Source organism: Zootoca vivipara, chromosome 7, assembly GCF_965207765.1.
Source record: "Zootoca vivipara chromosome 7, rZooViv2.hap1.1, whole genome shotgun sequence".
Lineage (NCBI taxonomy): Eukaryota > Metazoa > Chordata > Lepidosauria > Squamata > Lacertidae > Zootoca > Zootoca vivipara.
In genome coordinates, this window is record NC_142590.1 from 40250578 (window position 1) to 40275173 (window position 24596).

At 39.7% G+C, this 24596-nt stretch overlaps 2 protein-coding genes across 9 annotated transcripts in view; one reads left to right on the plus strand and one right to left on the minus strand.

The window, feature by feature from the left end:
• The window catches only part of NRDC (nardilysin convertase), a 32289-nt gene extending 27524 nt beyond the window's left edge, over positions 1 to 4765 (plus strand). The window contains exons 28-31 of the mRNA XM_035122697.3: positions 1719 to 1809; positions 2723 to 2839; positions 3708 to 3797; positions 4307 to 4765. Coding sequence (XP_034978588.2) covers positions 1719 to 1809; positions 2723 to 2839; positions 3708 to 3797; positions 4307 to 4501 — 493 coding nt within the window. The 3' untranslated portion in view covers positions 4502 to 4765. The remainder of the gene's footprint in view (positions 1 to 1718; positions 1810 to 2722; positions 2840 to 3707; positions 3798 to 4306) is intronic.
• A 1727-nt stretch (positions 4766 to 6492) lies between these two features.
• The window catches only part of OSBPL9 (oxysterol binding protein like 9), a 59048-nt gene continuing 40944 nt past the window's right edge, over positions 6493 to 24596 (minus strand). For 4 of the 8 annotated variants that reach the window (XM_035122699.3, XM_035122701.3, XM_035122698.3 and 1 more), the window contains 16 exons: positions 22565 to 22603; positions 16832 to 16925; positions 15676 to 15780; positions 14931 to 15090; positions 13489 to 13601; positions 12956 to 13074; positions 11794 to 11879; positions 11223 to 11397; positions 10059 to 10143; positions 9765 to 9875; positions 8955 to 9018; positions 8722 to 8862; positions 8456 to 8534; positions 7966 to 8057; positions 7216 to 7351; positions 6493 to 7138 (listed from right to left, as the gene is read on the minus strand). In XM_035122699.3, coding sequence (XP_034978590.1) covers positions 7064 to 7138; positions 7216 to 7351; positions 7966 to 8057; positions 8456 to 8534; positions 8722 to 8862; positions 8955 to 9018; positions 9765 to 9875; positions 10059 to 10143; positions 11223 to 11397; positions 11794 to 11879; positions 12956 to 13074; positions 13489 to 13601; positions 14931 to 15090; positions 15676 to 15780; positions 16832 to 16925; positions 22565 to 22603 — 1674 coding nt within the window. In that variant the 3' untranslated portion in view covers positions 6493 to 7063. The remainder of the gene's footprint in view (positions 7139 to 7215; positions 7352 to 7965; positions 8058 to 8455; positions 8535 to 8721; positions 8863 to 8954; positions 9019 to 9764; positions 9876 to 10058; positions 10144 to 11222; positions 11398 to 11793; positions 11880 to 12955; positions 13075 to 13488; positions 13602 to 14930; positions 15091 to 15675; positions 15781 to 16831; positions 16926 to 22564; positions 22604 to 24596) is intronic. The other 4 variants (XM_035122700.3, XM_088674060.1, XM_088674059.1 and 1 more) reach the window with 1 other exon arrangement.

Genomic DNA, 24596 nt, shown 5'->3' on the forward strand with positions numbered 1-24596 from the left:
GGGGCTTTACCTTGTTTCATTCTCCCTATTGCTTGTTGTAATTCTTATATCGTTATCCTGTTATTTAGCTTCTTCCTCTCTTCTTCTGGAATTGGTTTCAAGCCATATTTTCCTAGATACTCACTGATCTTCTTCTCATCTTCTTTCTTTTTGCAATACAAATCCTTATAGAATTTTTGAAAGGTTTTCTTAATCTCCTTTGGATCTTCCGTCACTCCTCCCTCTGTTTTAATCTTAGTTATTATGTTCTGATTTTGACGTTTCCTTAACTGCCAAGCCAACAGTTTTCCTGTTTTATTCGCCGATTCGAAATTTCTTTGTCTCATTTGTTTTATTTTCCACTCAATCTCCTGATTGATCAACATGGAGAATTGTGTCTGTAACATCTTTATATTATTCTTTATTTGCTGATTCTCGGGTTTATCAATCAGGTTCTTCTCAACACAGGTTGTAACCCAAGGTGCACTTTCAACAATGGGGCCTCCCAAAGAAAGTTGTTCATAATCCAAAAAAATGGGTTGTAATCCAAAAAAAGTTTGCAAACCAGGACACGCACTTCCGGGTTTGACGTTGTTTCTAATCCAAAACATATGCGAACCAAGGTACCACTGTACTCATTTGTTGCTTCTGCTCCACACACCTGTTTTTAAAATGTCTTTACATCCTATTTCACAGCACTGTGGCTGTTTTTGTTGTGAGAGTAGTTTACAGTATGTGTCATATACCTCTCTATTCCAATGATAGGTACCCTGTAGCCTTCTATATGTTGGATTCTAATTTCCAGCCAGCATGTTTAGAGATGCTGGGAGCTGTTGTCCAACATCATCTGGAGGGCCACAGGTTATCCATCTCACCTTTGGTCTATCCACCTCACTCCTGTTAACTTACACAGTGGTGCCTCGACTTACGAATTTAATCCGTTCCAAAGGCACCTTCGTAGGTCGAAAAATTCGTAAGTCGAAAAGCGCCATTGGAATCACGGTTTCCCATAGGAATGCATTGGAAACGGAAAAATTCGCAAGTCAAAGCAACCCTTATCTAAAAATTCGTAAGTCAAAAAAATCCCTGTCTAAAACTGCCACGGTTTCCTTTCGGATGTTGAGACATTTGTAAGCACACGGCCATTTGCCCCATTCGCAAGTCGAAAAATTAGGGTTGTCGAGTCGTTCGTAAGTCGATGTACCACTGTATATTTACATGCTTATTCTTGGCTTAACGTGAGTATGGACTGTCTGCTGCTGTAATGTATTGTAATTTATAAATAAGGATCAGCAAAAAATAAATAAATCACGGACTGCAGAATGAGGAATATTTGCTCTTTGACTCATTTCTTCCCAGTCCAGGGTCTTCTTGTGGATAGGGATCCTGCTGGCGCTAGGAGTATGTGTCTGGTTCATCCTGCCCTTAGGCTGCTGTCTTATTTTACCCAGGATTTCCTTTCCTGGAATGCTGGATTGCATTTTCCCATGGTGCAGGAAATAGTTTCTCTCTACTCCCAATTGAGATGGTGGTTTCCACAAGGAAATTTGTTGTGGTAAACTTGTATTCAGTTAACATTCTGATAACATGCAAAAGCAAAATTCAAGAGCAGTGCTCCAGTTTCTCAAAAACAGGCTTATACTTTTAGTAGAATTCAACTTCTATTTTGTGGAACTAAACTCTTGAATGCAACAGCCACAAGGAATAAATGTTTGAATATAAATTGTTATTGCTTTCAGCTCTGAACTAGTGGATAACAAGATAGAAGAATTTCTTTCATGCTTTGAAGAAAAACTCAAACAAATGTCAGAAGAAGCATTCAAGACACAGGTAAAGGGTTTAATAAGATGCTTCTTTATTGGAAAACATTTCTGGAAAATAATAAAAGGACAGCTTGATCAGGTCATGCTCTTCTGTATATCCATCTATGTGCCAGCAATAGTTTCAAGTTTTTTTTTTACTTATCTGAGGACCAGAAACTTCACAGCTGATAATTTGCAGAAATCAAAGAGGAGTCTTTGTCTGGTGGAGCATTCCACTGTCATAAAATGCCTAAGTGTGCAAGAGTCCTCTTGCTGCCTATGTTTGTGATGATGTGAGTAGAGGACATACAGACTAAAAAAAGGAAACCTAGCTCCAGGGCACCTTACATTGTAACTACTGTTTTTGCTATAGTGTATTTAGCAGATTTTAATACACACCTTACTTGGCCATGTGCCAGCTTCAAATTGTCTTACTATAATTTAATTCCATTCTATTCATTTACTTAAAGTATTTTTATACTGTATTTCTTATCAGTAAATTCTCAGAGAGGCTGAGAACTGTACAGTCATACCTCGGTTTAAGTATGCCTCGGTTTGAGTATTTTCAGTTTAAGTACTCTGCGGACCCGCCTGGAACGGATTAATCCACTTTCCATTACTTTCAATGGGAAAGTTTGCTTCAGGTTAAGTATGGACTTCTGGTATACACTCATACCTCGGGTTAAGTACGCTTCAGGTTGAGTATTCCGCGGACCATCTGGAACAGATTAATCCACTTTCCATTACTTTCAATGGGAAAGTTCGCTTCAAGTTAAGTACAGACTTCCGGAACCAATTGTGTTTGTAAACCGAGGTACCACTGTACTGCAAGTGGCCAAAATTTAGCCAAGAGAAGAATTAGTGTGAATGGGGCATCTTCAGTCTTTTTTGTAGAAACAGCGACTGTGTGTGATTAGCGTGGCTTGTCTTTTCTACCCCAGGTCACAGCTCTCATTAAATTAAAAGAATGTGAAGATTCTCATCTTGGTGAGGAGGTAGATAGAAACTGGACAGAAGTAGTGACTCAGCAATATCTGTTTGACAGACTAGTCCGGGAGGTAAGTGACTTCTTTATTTTTAACAGCAGAATTCCTGCGTGGTTCAGGTTTCTACAATCTCTTTAGACACAGGTGAAACCCCAACTACCACAAATAAATGTATCTAATGCTACAGGAATATAGCCATTATGGTGCCAGTGTGTCCACAAAAGGTCTTAGTAAGCACCCCCTCATAAACCTGCAACACACATTTGCACTGGTTGGGTTTCTCTGACATTGAACATGCCAAGTTAAACAAGCTAAATAGGACTGTTCTGTTGTAATAATAATTTATATACTCCGCCCTGTTAGAATACTGGAGTAGAGCAACCTGTTTCTCTTTGTGAAGAGTATGGTGGTTGCCCCTTTTTCCAACTGATGCGGGGAGCATGGGCACAGAGTTTATTGTCTTTTTCTCCTATTTTAGCTAATGTTAGCGGTCCTGAGAAGAGCAACTCAGAAGGCATCTCCTTTAAATTTTTACAGGATTGTATTCCAGCATTGACCTTGAACAACTGCAAAGGTTTATGATCTAGCAGAATGTTTCTGCTAATTAATTTAAAGCCTGCCTTTTTGCAAGGAGCTCAAGGTACAGGATTTCCCCCTTCAATGGAAGGGGAAGAGTTTTTGCCAATTTACTGTTCTCCCTGCACCTCTGATGTTCTAGAACTGATTTTGAGGGTACATTTGGAGGCTGCAGGGGGAGGGTAAATTGGCAAAAAATGTCTCACTATCTGTTAGTGAGAACGATAATGGTAGGTTCAGCTGTATTCTGCACAGAGTTCATGGATCAAAGAAAATGGCCGATGCTTTGGGCTAATTTAGATACCCTACTTAACATGCAACTACTGTACTGTGTTATCATTTTCAACTATTCCATCTTTTTCAGATTGAAGCTCTAAAATCTCTTTCACAGTCAGAACTAGTTGACTGGTTTCAAGCACACAGAGGTAAAGAAAGGAAAGTGCTTAGTGTACATGTGAGTATTTATACTTTAAAAAATGTATTTGTCGCCGAGACTAATCTGTGTTGGAAGTCCCTGACTTAGAGGCTGAGCACACATTTGTTGTTTCTGCAATTATCAGGGCAGAGGTGAAGCTCTTTTTCTGCAAGGCTAGAAAGAAGCATTCAATCTACCCCCACAATACTTGTTTACTTATGGATTGTGTTTTTTTGGTGGGGGTGCTTGGGATGGGGCAAGTAGGTACAAGTCTTTTGAGCTTCCATTAAACAGTAGAAGCAACCAAAAGGTTCACTCAAAGGTTTAGCATTACAATCCTGGTTCTGTAGTAACTTGGATGTAGAATTGTATATGCAGAGCAGCTGAGTAGAATATTAGCTGTTACTAAAGGAGTCATAGATCATGCAGGTACCCGTGCCTGGTTTAGGGTGAATTTAGGAAAGTGAATGGTAGTTATGGAAGGTAAGGCTGTATTTTGTTTGTTGTGAAATTTATCAGTTGGTAACTTTGCTATTTTGAAATTGCAGGTGGTTGGATTTGGAATACATGAAGGTGATACAGAAGCTTCATCTCTCACTAATGTTCACAGTCCCTCATGCAATGAAATACCTCAGCTAATGTTTTTGGACTCTTCGTCTTTGACCAATATCACCTGTATCAAGGACATCAAAGTGTATACATCAGCACTCAATGTTCTCCCATACCATAAGATATTAAAATAACTCATCTCAGAGTGCTATAACGTGTAGTACAACTTCACTACTGAGCAGCTTGGGGAATCTGCTTTACTACAAAGAATCCAACCTATCATGCTTTCTGGAAAATACGTAGCATAATACCTTCCACTGTCTTAAGTAATCTGCTACATGCATGTCCTTGAAGAAAGAAGGTATAAGCAAGTGTGCTCTTGGTGAAGTGGGTAAAATACAGGAAGATTAAAATCTGACATCCAAATAAAGGGCTGGACCCACCAGCAATCTAATGTATTAGGTCTCTTTGTTTGAAGTGCTATATTTACGTAGATAAAATGGGGTCAAGTTGAAGTATCAGGGGTATCAAGTCCTCAAGACATTTTGTGTTTGGTTTGGGGAACAGAAGTGATTAACAAGAATTCTCTAGAGTAGTTGATTACTTAATAAACCTGCCTGTCTGTAACAACATCCTTGGCCTTAAAAAAGGGAAAGAACAATTTGCATGAGATAATTCAGGATGAGTGCTCAGATACCATGTGCAATAAACTAATGAGATCTCAAGTTCTGGTTTTTTATGTATAGGCTGTTAGATGGACTTCAGAACCCCTTAACTTTGCATTAACTTTAATTTTAGAAAGTGTAGCCCTTGTTGAAAGAAATGCAATCCTGTTAATTTGATAACAAGTTTGGAAGACAGCCTACTTCAGCCCAGAAGACCCTCCCTACACAAACTACTATATATACAGCTCAGGCCCCATAGGTCATTTTCTAAATTGATTACCTGCAATGGGACACATCCAAATGTGCATTTTCCTGTAGGTAACAGTTTGTCATATAAAGCTTTACAAAGACCAAAACAAGCCAGCCAGTTCTACTGAGTTTTTGAGGGAAAGGAGAACTCAAGACAGCCCATTCTGTACTGAGAGAATGGGTGGAATAGGGTGCCCAAGGCAGGCTAGCCTATTTGCAGCTTCTATATGCCCAAGCAACATCAATGCATTCAGCTGCGGTGAAGAGGCTCTATAGGCAAAGTATTGTACACCTCATTACCCAGTCAGTCCCCATTCTCCAGTATAACAACAGTAAGCAACCAGACAGAAGGAAGTGATGCATCAAATAACCCTGCCACCCATTTTCAGTGCAGAGTAGGGTTATCTGGCTCCACCCCACCTCAGAGAATCTGCTAAACCCCAAACACAAACTTGCATATGCTATATAGCCCCATTATACAAAGATTATAAAAAGGGGCAGTGGTTTTGCACAGAATTTAAGAGCAACCTATGAGCTTTCACCCAGCTTTCCTACCCAAATAAGCTCTTATGCACCTCACCTAGCTAACTCAGCCTGTTGCACTCACAGACTGTCTCATAAGGGAAACAACTGACTATATGCATTTGTCCCAGTTGTACTACCACAAGAGTTTTCTACAGTGGGTATTAGGCAGTTGCAGCACCACAGTAAAAGCACAAGTCACTCAGATTACCTTGATTCTGGATAAAGCACATATTAAAGCAGTAGGCAGTTGTTGTTTTTTGCTATTTAATCATAACTGGTCTTAAATAGGTTGGTCACCCTACCGGAGCATTTGTGTTTTGCCTATTGCCTATATAATGTTTCTGGCCAAGTTGTTACCAGTCTAGAAGACTAAAGGAAAAAGAGGCCAGTAAAAGCCAGCCCACTGCGTTCAACACAATTAACAGAAACTGGAATGCAGTAAAATTGGTTTCAACACAAGTGCTTGGGTCAAATTGTGGCCAACCATCTTCTGAAATACTAGCTCTGCTGAACAGAAGAACCTGGTTACTTAAGATTGTGTTTGTAATCATATTTCATATGACAACTGTATATATAAGAGGTTGCTTTTGTTTGCTTGTATCACATATTGCCCTGGGTTTTCAAGTGCATATGAGTATATCCCTGTTTAACAGCAAAACACATTCTTAGCATTGTTTAACTTGAATATAATGCTCTTTCAAAGCATTCTTGCTGTGAAAAGGTTTACTCTGGAATAAAACAATGCATACAATTGAAAATCTATTTTATGAAGCATTATAGATGCACCAGCAGGAACCAAATGGTAATCTAAAATTACATTTTAGTTTCTAAAAATACCAAAGTTATTTTGGGGAAACAATGAAATGCCAAAAAAATGATTTCTTTAAAAAAAACCAAAACATACCAGTTGGTAGATTAGAATCTTGCATTTTCTAAACTGGCAGTATGAATCCTCATATTTACACAAATTAACTGGCTCTAATGAAGTAAAGTCATGTATATGTAGGATGCCAGAATCATATGTAACTGGAATCAAATGCCCCATTGCACCTTTTACAGCAGTGGTTAAAACATATATGATGGGGATCGAGCCCAGGTTAATTCTTCTAGAAGCATGGTAGGTCAGACAGGAAAGGCCAATATAAATTACTGCTACACAGTCAAGGCTCTTCCTGTTTTAATTGTTCGCTGCATCAGTGAATCCAGTATCCCTGAGATAGGAACTGTAACTGGAGACAGGCTCTCCAAAAGAAGAGTACTTGAAAGTTACAACTATCGCCACTAAGCCAAGGCTTAAACTTCATACAGGTGATCCACTTAATATTTACTGGCAGCAAGTCGCTTGAGTAGTGGCTCATCATAAACCCAGCATTCTCCATCTTCGTGGAATAGCTGGAAGAGAAGAGTACTCAATTAATAGTGTCATAGAAGGAACAGGAAGATTTACAAAGGTATTGACTAAAACGTACCCGTGTCTCCCATGGGATCTCCTTCTCCTTTCTGGCTCTGGCTTCGGCTCTTTGTCTTTCTTCAAGCCTATGCTTTGCATCAGTAGCTGAATCAATGTCTCTGATCTTTAAGTTGTAAGTTACATCTTTCCATAAGCTAAAAAAATAATATTTATACAACATGATACAAAACTCATTTCTTATCACGGGTTCAGGAGAAAGATTTTAAACTAAGATGAGGGGGAAATCATCCATGAAGGAAGATAAATAGGCAGATGGCAAATTTTGTTTCAAAACCTTGATGACTGACATTCATCCCATGCTACTGCATAATCCATGTTATATGCAATAAATAAATAATGATTTATTTCCTAGTATGTGAAAGTAGATTGTTTCACATAATACAGCTAAACAATGCACTTGTTCTATCAAAATATAGAGGTTAAGTAATTGATATTTAATTTAAAGCAAATTAGATTTATGAGACCCAGAGTCTTCTGCAAATCTGCTTCCATTTACAGAAAAGACAGATCCAGCAGAGGCTATTGCAGGAGGAAGGGAGAAGCATTTTGGAGATTCCTCTGTAACCAGCCCCCTGCCCACATAGGTGGAAGGAGGAGTCTGCAAACACACCATCTTCCCCTCCCTGCTAATTCTAGTAGGAGTGTCATGTGAGGGAAATTATGCTGGTAGGAATTCAGGATCCAGGCCACTAACCTCTATTTACCTGAAGGTCTAGGTAGGCAAGGGAGGAAGAAGAGTTATGCTTACCAGCGGGATTCATATTCTTCTTGATCTTCTAGTTTTCTTACTTTCTTCTTAATGATAGGCATTTTCTTGGTATCTATAAAGACTACATTCTCCTAAAGAAAGAATCAGCACTATTATTGCTTATATTTTTCAATTTCAATTTGTTCACCATCTAGGTTTTATTTATCGTTAGGTTTTGCAATCTGCAAAATTTCTCTGGAGCAATTAAATTTCACACCAGAGATGCCATCAGCTGCAATGCTCTAGCATCAATATCAGCCCCCAAATATGCTGAGCCTCAACCTTCAAGAAGCGCAATTCACTCGGTGGCCACCTAGGATATTATTAAAAGGCTTTATCCATTAAAAGGCTTTTGGGCTGAAGCCAATTTACTAGCAACAGGAAAAGGAATTCAGATGACATGCTTTGGATAATCAGTATTTTCTTTGAGTGCCACAACATGTTCCTCTAGCCTACTGATTAAAACAAAACAGAAAAAGGAATGATTTACCCCAGTTGCATATTTTGCATACATGACACCATTCCATTCTCCTTCAACTGAACAGAAAGATTTCTTGTCATTAGGAGAACTAAAAGAAAAGATATAAAACAGGATTCATCACTACTAATAGTATTCATAATTATATAACAAGTTGAGTACCTATCCAAAGCACTGGCTTAAGGTGCCAGTAGCTGTACTTCCTGTCTTGTGTCTTATTCTCTTACTACCACAAGTATGAAATGAGTTTGTTGCTTAAAACCGCTGAATATACTTACAAGATTTCTGCTGTAACTCTGTGCTTTTTCCCACCATAGAAAGGTTTCGTGTGGAAGATTATGGTCGCATTATAACCTGTCTTGGAGCAGCTAATGCTGCATTCTCCTCCCAGCTCTATCCATGGCACTGTGAGAATAGATCTGTCAAGGTAACAGAAGAGGCCCTTAAAGAGTTAGGAAAAGAAACATTTGCTATCATAAAATAAATGGCTGACAAGTGTGAAGTCACTTACCTCCCGTAACCATTGGGGAATGTTAGAATATAGTGCTCATCATAATCTAGGCATGATACACACCCTGCAAGAGAATAAATAGGGCATTATGAGAATAAGACCGCATTTTCATATGAAATAAGATAACAAAGGACCACAGAAAGAATAAAAATTCTGCCATGAAGAGAACCTATTCTCCTGCCCCTTGAAATGTTTTGGGTATTTCGCAGCATATCTGAATCTTTAATTATTGTTCTCTGAATTCCTCCCGAAGGTCCAATAAATCTCTTTCCTGTTTGCCCATTACTTTTTGCTCTGCTGCCATGTTTTAAGAACAAATATGCAAGGCAATGCAATAAAGAAACAGCCATACATTCAGTATTATCAATTGCAGTAGCTGTACTCTAGGAGGTCTGGGCAGACGACTTTCTTATCCTTGCGGCCCAAGTGGTTCCCCTCCCTCTTAAAACTGGAAATGGGGATCTTCTACAGACAATACACATGCTGAACTATGCCCCATAGTTAATGCCAGTCATATTGTGACTTCAGTTCTCTTGGGTCAGTTGAAGCCATAAATATATGGCATCAGGATGAGCTGGAGCCTTTGCAAACATTGCTGCAGGCAATCAGTGTACAGTGAGACCTTTTTTATAATGAAAAGCAAGACCCAAAGGATTCTGTATTGGTTTGTGACTACTGCTGTGATTGTCACCAGCCTTCAATGAGAAATGTTATCCAGCATGAAAAAGTAATTCATCAAATACCTTCTCATAAATAAATTTATTTAGAGAATCAGGAAATAGATGCACATTTCTGTGACAGTAGACATACCTTGGCCTATATTATGAACGCCAATAGACATTCCCAGGAATTTTGACTTAGTCCAGATGTGGGCATTGAACTGTATTTTCTTGCTAGAGCATTCTGCATAAAATGCTGAAACTTAAGGACAGAAAGAAATAGTGAACTATAAAGCAATAAATTCAGAATAAAACACCTGCAAAGCACAAATTGAGATTTATTATTTACTTCTCAAGTAAAAAATCAGCAGCAAAGCCCAACACTGACTAAACATCAGCATTAAAACAGAGCTTTTAAAAATCTGCAATAGGCTTCTTCACTTACTTGGAGGGTGGTGAGAAACTTGTTCCGCTACAAACGTTACACTGTTTTGGGTAACCCATGGAAGTGGTCCATCTGCCAGAGTTTCCTATAAAGACGTATTCCAATGTTACATGATACACAGTCTTTTTAACATGTATACCGAGGTATTCAGATGTGTTCCCTATCTAAATCTTCCAAGGATGCATAGAATAAAGGGTAAAATACACAAGGGCACAATGTATGCTATTATCTAGGTTGTGCATGATTTGTATGCCTAGGAAGAGACTGTGAAATAAATCTGGGCACACAGTATGACTTGCACAGTAGAGGAAGTGCACTACAGCATGATGTGTAGACATCACATGGATATGGCCTATGTAATCAGCATCTATGAGTATGACAAGGGAGGCGGGCCTGAGCATTCCAGGTCAAATACCATGCGTGGTGTGGGAAATGTCTGCATAGGATTGTAAGGCGGTAGTGGACAAACTTTGTTCCACAAAGTTTACTCTCAGATTGGATGCACCAACTAGGAAACGTCATTGCATTTGCCCACATATAAAGTATCATTTACAAAATGTGCTCTCCCCCAAAATGAACAATGTGAAGCAAACTAGTCTGGAAAGGCCCTCAATGCTATCTACAAGTCCCCCATGTATTAGACAAGGATGATGATCAAGTCAAATAAGTGGTCTTAAGAAGATGGAAGGGAAGAAAAATAAACCCATTGTAAGAGCTAGCTCACATTATCACCAAAGCCTTCCGGTCAATAAAGTATGATGTAACTCTGGGAGACCTAGATTCAAATATTCACTCTACCATGAAGCTCAGTGGGTAACCACGGGCCAAAAGTCACTCCATTTATTCTATCTCACAGGGTTGTGAAGATAAAATGGGAGGGAAAAAAAAAAACATTTATGTAGTCTAGAGCTCCCTGGACGAAATGTGGAATATAGCTGTAATAAATACATGATCTAAATGCTATGAGACAGCATGAGGTCTGATGCTGAATAAGAAAAACTAAATTTCTCAAGCTCTGGGGTTGTTCAAGGCATCTTGAACTTAAATGTGGTGAATTGTCCCTACCGCTCAACAAAATGGAAATGAGAGGTAAAACTCCTATGAAATGAATGAGGGGGGGGAGTTGTATTTTGTAAACAAGTTGTTAAAGTAATTTTTACTAACCGTAGTTTCTTCTTGTTCTACACTTGGCAGCACCCAGTGACACCGGAATATTTCTCCCAGGATGGGATTGTAAGGCTTTTTAGCAACAGACCCTTTTCTTCCTGCATGGAAAGCTGAGAGGTACCACTTTACCACCTGAACCATTCGGTCCTTTGGATCTTTTTGGTCACTAATACTAGAAAAGACATAATAGAATAAAAAAAAATAAAAAAAAATTGAAACCACAAAAAAGTTATTCAAGATGTTTAAAACCGGACTGAGAAAAAAAATCTAACTGATGGTTTAGCTACACATAAAAGACCTTACCATTCCTACCTGCAAGATAAAATGCTTTATCAGCAGTGCAAAACTAGCTGCCCAGTTTCAGTCCCAATATTGCTAGAGGCAGCTGGATCCGCCTAACAAGTAGGCAGCAAATCATGTATATGTTCAAATTAGATCATGGTCCTTAGACAAAAATGCATCCATTGAAGTGGAACTGTGCACCTATGTGCTTGGATTCCATGCAAATGAATATAAAGCTTGCACTACTGCAGGTATGTAAGTTGTATGAAAACAAAATTGAGAATACCTTACAAATAAGTCTGGATGTGCAAAGAAGTCTGCATACATTTCTAAAAGTGATCTTCTTTCCAAAATAAAAGTTGGAAGAACCACCTGAGGGAAGAAACACACAAGACTCGTAAGCATTTCATTATCTAAAAAACATTAAGTCTTAACGCTGCTCAAAATTGCTTAAGCATAATTTGACATTTCTAAGGGTCAGCACTTACTGCTGGTACCACACTTAAAGCAGCTGGTCCTTTCCACTAAGCTTTTCAGTACGGGGATTATTATTATTTTACATAATACATCCAAGAAAGTTTTAAAGGAGGGACATAATATACTTCAGGTTTGTGATCAGCCTGTTGCTAAAGAAGGAATCCATTACGTGCCCAATATTGTTTATTAAAAGAACGGCCCAGAATGTTGAGCATGGGGGAGAATCCAAAACAGAAACAACATTGGAAACTCTATTCATTTCACCTGTTTGGAGATGTGAGAAATCACTACTCATCTCAGTTTAAAAGCAATAAATAATGAACATGCTGCTCAATTTGGCCCGATTTGCTCTTCAGTATGTAATGCTAACCCATCCAAGTAACTGGCTTAGCATTACATAAAAACCAGCACTCACCATGAGCAGAAACCAAGGCTTGCTCCTTGTACTTTTTGAATTTCATATTAAAATTATTTACTTATTACTTGTGTGTGTGTTTTTTAGACTAGGGCTTACTATCACATGTGGATGAGATGAATAAAAAACATAAGATTGTCTCCATGAAATCAAATTCAATGCTCCAGTCAAATTAATTTCAGTGAGACTCAAACAAGCCTAACATTAAACGCTGAATCATGTCATCAACTAGGGCTGTTCTATGGCCCCCTCCGCAAAAAAAGTCAGTGTGGACACTGCAGTGTGGACAGCGCATCTTGTGCAAATATCATTGTAAGAGTGCAGCAATTAGATGCCACCCTGTTTTGAATTTGAGCATGTAACAATCCATGCCATAGAAAAGATTACTTACAAACAAGTTCGTGCAAGTTTAACCCATGCAGATTCAACGATCGTAGTTAGGATTTAGGATAGAGGAGATGCAAAATTGATTTATTTGATGACTGAATAATCTTGCACTCAAAGCAATTAAGGCCACTAACCACTCAAACTCCATGAACCTCCTTTTGACTCTTACCTTGGTTAAGTCCATTCCTAACCTAACTTGTGACAAAAGATGCATGATAACGCTTTTGTGTTCTTCCACTGATTCCCCTTCAGTATCGTCATCTCTATCGTCAAGGGGATCAAACAGATCTGTAATAATAAACTTGCATTCAACACTTGCTTTACTGAAGAAGTAGAAAATATTCAAATAATTAAAATCTAATTAAGGGGTGGGGAACCTGTTTGCCTTAATTTCATGTGTGAGAGAAAATGAGGAAGAAGGCGGCAGAAAGAGGGAAAGAAAACGAGGGCTCTGGGCCCACCCACTGTCAGCCCAAGTGGGGGAAGGTTCCCCACACCTTATCTAATACCCCAAGATTGGCAAACATTGGGTTTTTTTCCCTTAACAATAGCACAGATATTGAAAGTAAGCATGCAGAAAAAGATTAATTTATCCTCGCTACTTAGCATAGAGAAGAAAAAGTAGTCTTGTAGTATCTATATGTGCTGCAATTTGTAGCAGAGTGCTGTTGGGGCCCTGGATGGTTTGTGGACTTCTCTTACCAGCATCATTTGTCCCATTAGACATGGAAGAGTTGAGGGACTCTGTTGTGTCTGGACGCTTCATACTACTTCCTGTGCTGCTACGAGTTAGGATTGCCCCAGGCCCTGAAGAGCTACAGAAAGATACAAAGCATTTTAGACCATGACAAACATGATAAGGATGTGAAGAACTCCCACACTTGGGGAATGGCTGAGAAATAGTAAATTCCAGGGCAGATAAAGAGCAGCTTTAAGGCATGGAAAAGAGACCAAAGGAAGGCCAATAGTTCACTTTCATTTAGCATTTTAAAAGATTTAAGGATTGTAGCCAGAGGTTAAGCCTCCAAGAGTCTGCTGACCCACAATAGAGGCTTTTCAGGGAACACAGGGGGCTACAGTGGGTAGAAAAGGAAACCTCTGTTGTGTTCAGCAGCCTTCCACTTACTTCACTTATAAATAAAAGTTCATTCTTTACATACATTATCAGAATTCACCTGCCATTACTCTATGTTGTTGGTCACTTTGATAGGCAGGTCAACTGCCTGACATCATAGTGGCCCAACTACAAAGGAAAAAAACTAAAGTACACTGATTTTTTTCCTTACAAGGAAAATGCCTGCAGTGGGAGTTGTACTTAGTCCTGATTGGAACCCCTACTTTTGGCAGGGACTGCCCTCAGGAGTTCCCAAGTGGAACCAATCCCAGTGAAGCCTGTATTTGTCACCAAATTTAAAGGGCGCCAAATCAAAACTCTGCCTGCCAGGAGCACTCTTTTAAGACTCTCAACTGGTTCCTTTGCAGCTTTGTTTTTGCCTGCCATTACATTTGACATCAGGTGTGGGAGGAACTGTCTTGTTGACCAAATTAGCCTGTATATGGTGGGTCACCTTTAGCAGAGTTTAAAGGCTAGATGGCTATAAGCAACTCACTACTTAGTTGATGGCTGAAGCCTGTGAACTGAGGAACACCTCTGTGCACTACATAGCAGCTTAAAAATAAAACATCAATTTCCATTAGCTTCTATGAGAATATGTGCAATTTTCATATCCACGCAAAGCATAATGTTGGCACATTATAGTTGCTTCATTCACAGTATGAATTTTTAAAATTGGAATTGTACTTTATTTTTAAGAAAGTGAGAAAGCGGAGTAAAAATCCTGGGTTAGATCCAACACAGTTTGATCTGTTGCCCACTTGTACAATGAGCATCTCTTTCCTTTCTCACCCCCCAAAATCTGCTCTGGAGGGTTTGGGGATCCTGTGGAACAGATTCTGAGGGCATAGAGAGAGCTGCAGGAGTGAGGTAAGAAACCATAAGCCCTGTTGTGCAAGCAGAAGGACATCACTGAGCACTGTCCACTGTCCTAATGATTTCTGCTACATGCATGGAATGTGTTCAGTATATGTACCGACTTTGACAGTTCTCAAGGGAAAATAGTGTTCGTAGGCTTCCCATCACTTACTCCAAACATCTCTTTGGGGATGAGCTGCTCTGATAGAATTCATCAGCATCATAAAATTCATCTTCACTGCTGGAGTAAGAGAAATCTGGAACTGTATTTGGAGAAATATTGGCACGGCTCGGAGAAGTCAAACTGCTGCTAGGTGCTGACTGGCCACTTCCTGTAATGATTATGCGTATAAATGTTTTTTAAAAAATCAGTTTGTTGTTTTCAAACAAAACATAAGTAGCTGAACTTTTATTAGCTCATGAAGTTCAAGATCAATAATGATTTATAAATAGATCTAAACACAGTATCTTTAAAAAACACACACCCAACAACAATCAAAGGAATGGAAGAGACCTGGAACAGAGGTGATTGGATGTAAGGCTTGTCTCTCCCAACCAGCACACACTAACCAGCATTCCTGATTGGTTCAGGTTGAGGCGGATAGGAGTTCGAGTCCAGCAATGTCTGGAGGGCACCAGGTTAGCCACCCTGAGCTAGAACACCACCAGGGTTTTATTCCATCCACTTGGAAATAGTGGGAGCCTATGAAATCACCAATAAAGCATGTGCATCATGAAAAGGGGTACCATTCAAATCCTGATGTTGCAGTACTACAACACCCATCTGTTCTAGAGAGAACAGCCAATGATCAGAAAGGATGGGGGTTGTACTCCAGCAACATCTGGAGGTCCACAGGCGCCCCACTCCCACCAAACTGGGAGTGTATTTTGAAACAAGATAAGCATTTGTGCTATACCTGTACTATTTGGTGTTGGAGTCTGGTGACTTCCAATTAATGCTACAACTGGTCCAACTGCCAAGGATGAAGGTCGCTGCTCTGATTTGCAAAGCTGGGTTGGTTCTAAAAGTTATTACAAAGTGACAAGTGAAATGGTGTAAGCAAAAATCCTAACGTATTCATGGTATCATCCTAGGCACAGAATGTATTCTGCTGTTCTGCTCTTCGTGTGGGAAGATGAACGCTCACTGCTTTACCACATTTCCTAGTTTAGTTGAGTATCTTTAATGCAAAGAACAGGCAATGAAAACAGGGAATGCAAACACACTACTATGTGAACAGATTATAAAAACACCACTTGTTAAAAGAATTCATTAATTTGAGTACAAGAGGAAAGAGTCAAATACACTTCAGCACAGAGAATAAAGTTAGCTAATTTCCAAAGCAGCAGCACAGCACATATAGCTTATAAGCTACATCCTTTATGCAACCACATTCAGCGAACACATTGGCTTCCGGACATCGCAAACCCGGACGTGAGTGTTTCGGTTTGCAAATGTCTTTCGGAACATCCGACATGGCTTCCGATTTGAGTGCAGGAAACTTCTGCAGCCACTTGGAAGCCATGGCTTGGTTTCTGAACCAACTAAGTTTGAGAACTAAGTTTGAGAACCGAGGTGCCACTGTATATGCTGGGGTTGTTGTCCTTGCCAGCTCCACTCAACAACCCCACGTACCTGCCAACTCCCCCTCCCCCACACCTGACCAAACCCTCCTCCTTTTACAACTATCCCTTCGCCGCTTGCCCCAAGCCCCACCCTCTTTTAAAGGGGTGGTGCTTAACAGAACATCTTGCCAAACCACTTCATGAAGCGTCTCCCCTCCTTCATTAAACAGCTTCCCTGGGTCACCTGCCACCCACACTGCTAGCCTGTCTGCCTGCTGTTCGTCATGCTGGAATTGGTGTGGCAGCAGCCTAACATTTTTATGTATGTATGTATGTATGTTTGTATGTAAGAAATAAAGGGATTTTTTGGGGGGTGGGGTGGGAGAAAGTGTATATAAAATAATTCACATTTGAGCTGAAACAGGGTATCTACTATTAATACTAAACATTACATTTTCGTAAGTTTCAGAAACAAACATTTCCACAAGTAGTTTAAAAATACTATACCTGAAGGTAAGACAGTTTGGGTAGGCATTGTGCTGATCACTGAAGATTCCAATAGACTAGGTTGATATATTGCATCAACAGGATTAATAGTGCTCTACGACACAAAAAAACAAATTAAACCTTTTTTGAGAACCACAGCAGTGTGTGCTCTGTGCAGGAACTTTCTTAATGCAAAGGCAAATTCCTGAGAGAAATGCAAAGCGACAGAAGTACAGCAAATGTTCACGAAGCATTAGTGGTCTGTACAGAATAGTAGTAGCACGTTGAAAGTGAATTTAGTTAAGTGTAAACATAAATACTCTTATCATAAAACCCAGGAGTCCCAGCTTTAATACTTAACATACTGGTGTGATAGCAACCCTAAAAGACGACAGACAATCTAGAGATTGTGGTTTACTCCTGCTTTCAGAGAAAATACTCAACAATTTCAGAAGTACTACTGAAAATGGTGCCATAAGAATTGGTCAAGAATCTTGAAAAGAATATAATGAATATAATGTTTTCTGACTCAGGGATTTCAGTCTGCTCCTTTGCAGTTTGAGTGAAAGCAAAATACACTGTCTGATCTTGTTTCACACTAGTAGTTCATTCTACGTTGAGACACAGTTCCGTTTATCTTTCCACCTTCAATTTTCTTTTTTAAAAAAGCAATTGTCCCTTTAATAATACCCCATAAGACCTCTTCACACACTACCACACTTGCCAGATTCTGATGCAGGACTGATGTCACTTTGATCAGGACAGGAAATTAACATAGTGCATCAACTGTCACTATTTAAAGGGGAAAAGACGATAATACGGTACTTTCAGCTAGCTGAAAAACTGATGAAACTGAAAATTTCCAGTATCTGGTGGGCCAGGTATTCATATGTTAGGGTTGCCACACATCCGGAATTTCCCAGACATAGCCGGTATTCAGTCCAATTAAACAGCACTCGGGCAGAAATTGCTGGAATGTCTGGGAAAATCCAGACATATGGCAGTCCATGTCGGATATGGAGATTTTGGCAAATTTCATTAAAAAGAGCTCGAAGCCTCTCTGTTATTTTTAGATTTTGGAGAAAAAACAACACAACTTCAGCAAAAAAGAAAAAAGCTCAACAACTTTTGTGTCTGGATTTTCACTTTTTGAAATATGGCAACCCTATCATATGTGCCTTCATTATACATGTAACATCTACTAGGATAGATCTGCTTCAAAGAGTAGAAAAATGAAAGCAGTTGGGTATATGATGTGTACGGATGTGTGGCTCTGGTCACATGTTACATGGTACAAGTGAAGACATGCAAAGGTCCACCATATTAAACAAACTGCAAGTGACGCCTTTGGGAAACAGCTTTCTGACTTTTCATTTTGTTCAAACTCTGTCGGCAGAGTTCTAAATGTGTGGGTTCCAGGTTCAATAAAACTGAAATCACCTTTACTGATATTTAAAAACTAAACCTAAAACAATCCTGCCATTTGCAGAGCACACTGTCAGAAATAAAACAAGGTAAGGCTAGAGCAGTCAGCAACCTGAAAACTAGGCAAACAACCCAATCTGATAAGATCCATTTAAATTCAGATATTGTACAAGATTTCATAACAAAGAAAGATAAACCTAGAAAAACAGTAACTCAGAAGATTAGACACAGATAGACTAAATCAAACATGAGCTTCTTTCTAGAAGAGTAGGACAGCAACAAAAATAATAAGCAGGAGTCCTTGAAGATATGAAGAGAAAGGGAGCATTCGAGGGTAGTACAAGCAGATAAGTTTTTCCTTTGCAAATGATTAGCAAGAGTGTTAGCTGGTTTTCTGCACACACTGAAGGACTGTGGGAACAACTCAAAACCTGAGAAATACGGTATCTTCAGGGGCAGGAAATGCTTCTTGCAGCAAGCACCATATTTTTCACTCCATAAGACGCACATTTTTCCTCCTAAAAAGTAAGAGGGAATGTCTGTACGTCTTATGGAGCTAATGTGTGGTCCCTGGAGCCAAATTGCCCAGGGGCTAAAGGCAGATTGTGTGTGTGTGTATGTTTTTTTAGAAAGAGCTAAAGCAGGCATCCCCAAACTTCGGCCCTCCAGATGTTTTGGACTACAATTCCCATCTTCCCCGAGCACTGGTCCTGTTAGCTAAGGATCATGGGAGTTGTAGGCCAAAACATCTGGAGGGCCACAGTTTGGGGATGCCTGAGCTAAAGGCTAACAAGAGGGAAAGAGAGTGTTGAAAGGACCCACTCAGCAGCTGATTTGCAAGAGATCAGGGAGGGAGATAAGGGAGCTAGCTCCCTTACTGGCCAGCCCAGGCCCCTTGCCCAGGCCTCAATTGTTGTCTGCAGAGAGAGGCTGCTTGTTTCCCCAGCAACACGTGACTGGCTGATTAGATTATCTGTCTGAAAACTGTAGAAATGGGTCCCTTTCCTAGAGAAGCTGCAGAACTGTGAGTTAAACCCCATAAAAACAGGATTTTCTCCCTTTTCAAGGTAAGCTCAACAACTTTGAGCTGATCCTCAAAAATTGAGCTTTCCCCCTTTGCAAAAAAAAGCTGCACAACTGTGAGCTGACCCCACCCCCCCAAATGGGGCTTTTCCCATTTGCAAAGAAAGCCGCACAACTTTGAGCTGATCCTCAAAAAAATGGGCCTTTTCCCCTTTGCAAAAGAAGCTTCCTCAAATATTTAATGGGGGAGCAAAGGCACCTAGGCCTCTAGGAGTTGGCTGCTATGCCTAGGACAATTCAAGAAAGCAAAATATTTTTTTTCTTGTTTTCCTACTCTAAAAACTAGGTGCGTCCTATGGAGCGAAAAATACGGTAATCTCTTCCTGCTTTTAAAATGGCAACAATAGCCATACTTTGGAATTAGCTTCCTGTGGAGGAAGAACTAGATATGGAACAGCTTTAAATCTATGCAGCACAATAAATTTAAGCAACAGTAAAGGAGGGCATCCAATACAATCAATCCACTGATGGATGGAATCTGCCAGTGGAATGGGAAGTGAGACAATCTTCAGCAATCCTCCCCCCCTTCTAAATCTGCTCTGGGAGATTGGGGGGCAGGGCCTCCAGAGCAGATTTATAGGCATCGTGGGTAGAGAATCTCCAAACATTGCCTCACTCTCCTATTCTTTGGGTGGATTCTTTTTATCGGTTGATGAACAGTACTGAATACCACCCTAAATACTGGACAAGACCAAATTGCTGTCAGTAAATGAAATTAGAACTTACTTTTGTTCATTATCATTTTTAACTATTATAAAATAGCATTTGACTCTTAATTTTAAATTTACTGATGTTGTTTGGACACTGGCTTTACACAATACAATCTGCTGTCAAATATGAATGTTTGTTATGCCTCTATTACTTCCAACATATTGGAATGATCTCCTTGATATTTTGCCCAGATCCTTGCTGTTCTAAAGCTGGGGTGGGGAAGCGGTGGCACTCCAGTTGTTGGACTCCAACTCCCATCTATCCTGCCTAACATGGCCAATGGTGAGGGCTGATGGAAGTTTGAGGTCAACAACACATGGAGGGTCACAGCTTGCCCATTCCTATTCTAAAGACTTTTATGGATCTTTGAGAATAATGCTTGACTGTTCAGTGTCAAAATGAGTTGTGTTTAAAAGTTGGTACTGTATTATTAATTCTACGAACACAAAAATCACGCCATTTGAGAGAATGGGTGTGATGGCTAACTACCACGGCATTAGGTATAATTACGAGCACGGTTAGTTACTAATATTTACTTGGTCCTCCCACTCTAATAAATACTATCTCTAGTTAATCTCAGAAGAGTACCTGTGAATGGTGTGCCTGAAGTAAGGACGAAACAGTTAGCACAAAGCACTGGGAAATTCTGGTATACTAATTCCTCAGTCCTTGTACCAAACACTATGTAATGTCAATTCAAAGGCTTTCATTCCATAGTCATCAAATCTAGTAAAGGTTTTGAAAGACCTGATGATAATTCAACAAAGAACATTGACAGACTTTCAGACATCTGAAGTGATGACACCAAAATATTCATTTTCAGGCATTTCAATTTCATTCACCTCAGTTCCTTATTACATTATGATTATATTGGTACACCAGAGGTTCTGTACTACATACTTGAAGGAAAAAGACTAGTCAGATTGTTACAGAACTAAATAATCATGTATTTTACTATGGGTACAATTGGGAAACAAGTTTTCAAAATTAAAACTACAATAGATGATTAGGAGGCTTTCATACTGAAAAAAAAATCAAGCTAATTCAACCCTGCAAGTATCACAATATTTTTTAAAACATACTCTTAAATGCATTTTAAATTGTGATATACTCATCTGAAAGTTATTTCAGACAAGTTAGAAGCACTATTGGCTGGGGTTTTAAGGACAACGGACCAGATATTTGGCTTCTTCTGAATAGAGTTGAACTCCTCAAACAGCATTATAGCTTGGTAATAGTGGTAACCAAGAACATTTTATGAAAGTTGTTTTATGACATTCTTTCATATATAAGTGAGACCTGGCCTCACATCATTAAATCTTGTCAATTTACATGTTAGATTATTGGAATTTGCTTTACATAGTACTGCCCTTGAGACAACTGGGAGCTTCAACTGGTCTGAAATGCAGCAGTGAGGGTTCTGATGGGAGCTGTCCATTTTAGATCACCTTGCACCTATCCTCTACCAACTTTACTGATTACCAATTTGCTTCAAGTTTCAAGTCAAGGTGCCACCTATTATTTTCAGAGCCCTAAATGGTTTAGAACCAGGACCTCTCAGGAAAGTCATTTCCCTATTCCCAATATGAGCCTGTACAGGACGCTCACTCTACTTTAGAGGGCCTCACTCAGGTCCTCATTCTGTCTGAGACAAAGTTGGATACACGTGAGAGAGCCCTTTCAGTCATAGCACCCAAGATGTGGAAAGGCCTATGAAAAATGCTTGGCCTCTTGATTGTCTTTATTTGTACCAGTAGGAGAATTCTCACTGTGACTGTTTTGTGATTCACTAGTGATATCATACAGAAAGTACTTTATATTCCCAACTTCATGGCATGATGAGGGTTTTCTTAAAAATAGACCTACACTTACCCTACCAGACTGCAGTTGCACTCATGTCTCATGGGGTCCAGCACTACTTTTTTCCTATAGTTCTAAGGGTCTTAAAACGTGTTTTTAAGTTTCAGCAACGAGGGAAATGGGCCATGAAGAAAGGCCCAAACTATTTATTAAAATGTAGGGTCAAAACAAGCTACTTACATAACTGTTCTGCTCTTGTTTAAGCTAAAATGCCAATATAAGTTCCTACCAATTTACAAACACTCAGAAGTCAGGAAAATGTATACAAATGGAAGACAGAAGTTACATGAAGTATATACAAAAAAGCAACCTGACAGAAACTTCTAGCATGTATTTCAAAAGCAGTGTTATAAAGAAATGTTATTCTGAAAGCACGTGCATTTCAGGTACAAGAAGAGTGACCAAGTTATCATCCCAGTTTCCCCCCCATTGCTGGCTTTAACTTTGCTTCATTAATAAGAAATAGTGGTGATAAAAGCGAAGCTAATTTAATATTCTTAATTGTGATTTCTGAAGCTTAAGGAAAGTGACAACATATTGAGGAGACACCAGAAGATGTGACTAAGAAAAAGAATGTCAAAATTGAATGGAAGTTCAAGCCCCTGTGGCCACATGCCTGCAGCTTTAATGTGCTGCCGAAATAAAGGGAGATTGAAAGATTAGATTCAAACTTACTATAAGTCCATCTGCGTGCTTCTCCTCATTACTTTGGTCCTTAAGGAAAAATGTTACAAATATTAACATATCATTTTTTTACTAGTCTTTGCTTATATGAGAATGATAATTGTGTCTCTCCGGAATTTTTTACTAGATGTTCTGAAAGTGAAATGTCTCTGAAGGAAAAGAAACCGATTAACCATTAGAAACCTTGCACTTTATAATCCATTGGTATCATCTTACAATAGCTAGCTATGTTTGAAGATAATAAAGGCTAACATATCAAGACCGAAAAGCACTTTCTGTCAGATGAATATAATACTGAAGAGGCATGCTGCTATGTATCTACTAGTTCTATTTCAGGCATCCCCAAACTGCGGCCCTCCAGATGTTTTGACCTACAACTCCCATGATCCCTAGCTAAGAGGACCAGTCTTGGGGAAGATGGGAATTGTAGTCCAAAACATCTGGAGGGCCGAAGTTTGGGGATGCCTGTTCTATTTATTACCAAGTATCATGAAGAGGCCTGCACAAATGCTTAGACACTTGCAAGATATTTCTGTGACATGCAAGATAATTCTGTGACATGCTCCTTGATGTTCTGGAAACTATCACCTGGTAAAAATTACGTGTCACTTAAAAGAAAAGCACAATAGTGAAGGGTTTATTTGGCACGACCAAATGCCTCAGTACCAGTTAAATAAACCCCTACACCTCACAGGTGTATGCTGTCTCCTACCACAGGTTTTATCTCTTTGGTCTAGACTAGGTGTACTGCTAGCCAACCCTTCAAAAATGGTTAAGGGATTAGGTATAGGCTGTAGGATCATGTATTCTCCCTTCTTTCAGGTGCAGATTTCAATCCTACTCGTCAGCTATACCTCAGCTGTGAATGAACTGTCATTCATCTTTCATTCAAAATGCATCTCCCTATACAAATAATTCGTAGTTAACCAGAGTGCACCAACATTTAAGAGATTTTCCTTTTATGAAGTCTAGGATTCTCAATACAAACAATGAACCAGACAAAACAAAATTATCCTACCCTTAGAATCATAGAAAGTTAAAAGTATCCTCTCTATTATGACATCACCTTCTCCTTCCAATGAACTTGGGGTGGAGTCCAACGTTGTCCCTTCCCACCCCGTATTAGTTCCATGGGCTGAACCCTGTTGGGCCGAGTATGCACCACTGGCCAAAGGTCACACGGCAAAATTCATGGTTGGGGGAGGGATTGAACATGATTTAATTGAGGAAGTGCCAATCAGAAATATCAGCTGGAAATTACTTTAAAATTTCATCACTGAGTAGGTACCAAAAGAGCACAGTGAAGGGACCTGCCGGTACTTGCCTGATGTCACTAGGCAGCGAGTCCCAAAGTATAGCTGCTCCCACACTAGAAGACTGATTTCTTACAAGTGCAGAATGCATATTATGTGGCAGCTTTAACAGTGTCAGTTCTGAGGATCAAACTGAGTGCGCACACCTGGGGCAAGATGAAGGTGCAAGTAAAGTAGTACCAAGCTGCTAAAGGCTTTATACATACGAACAGTAACACCTTGAACTTGGCCTGGTGGCAAACCGGCAACCAGTGCAACATCTGAGTAGAGATGTTACATGCTGAGAGGGTCTCACTTCTGGCAGCAACCGTGTTGCAACATTCCTCACGAACTGTAGGCTTTTGGATTAAGCACAAGGGAAACCCCAGAGTGTGTACTGCAGTCATCCAATCTTGTAGTCACCAGTGGCTGAACTACCGTGGTCAAGCTCTCATGGTCTGGGAACAGCCATAGCTGTAGCACCAGTCACAGCTGGTAAAAGACTCTTCTAGCCACTGATGATACCTGGCCTCCAGGGACAGAGCTGGATACAGAAGCAGCTCTGAACAATGGAGGTGATGTTTAATAAAACTGCCAGTTATCAAAAGCCATACTGAAGACTATACGGTAACAGATGATTAATATTCATATTTTATTTAATACTTAATCATATAATCATAGAGTTGGAAGGGACCGGTCATCTAGTTCAACCCCCTGCAATGCAGGAATTT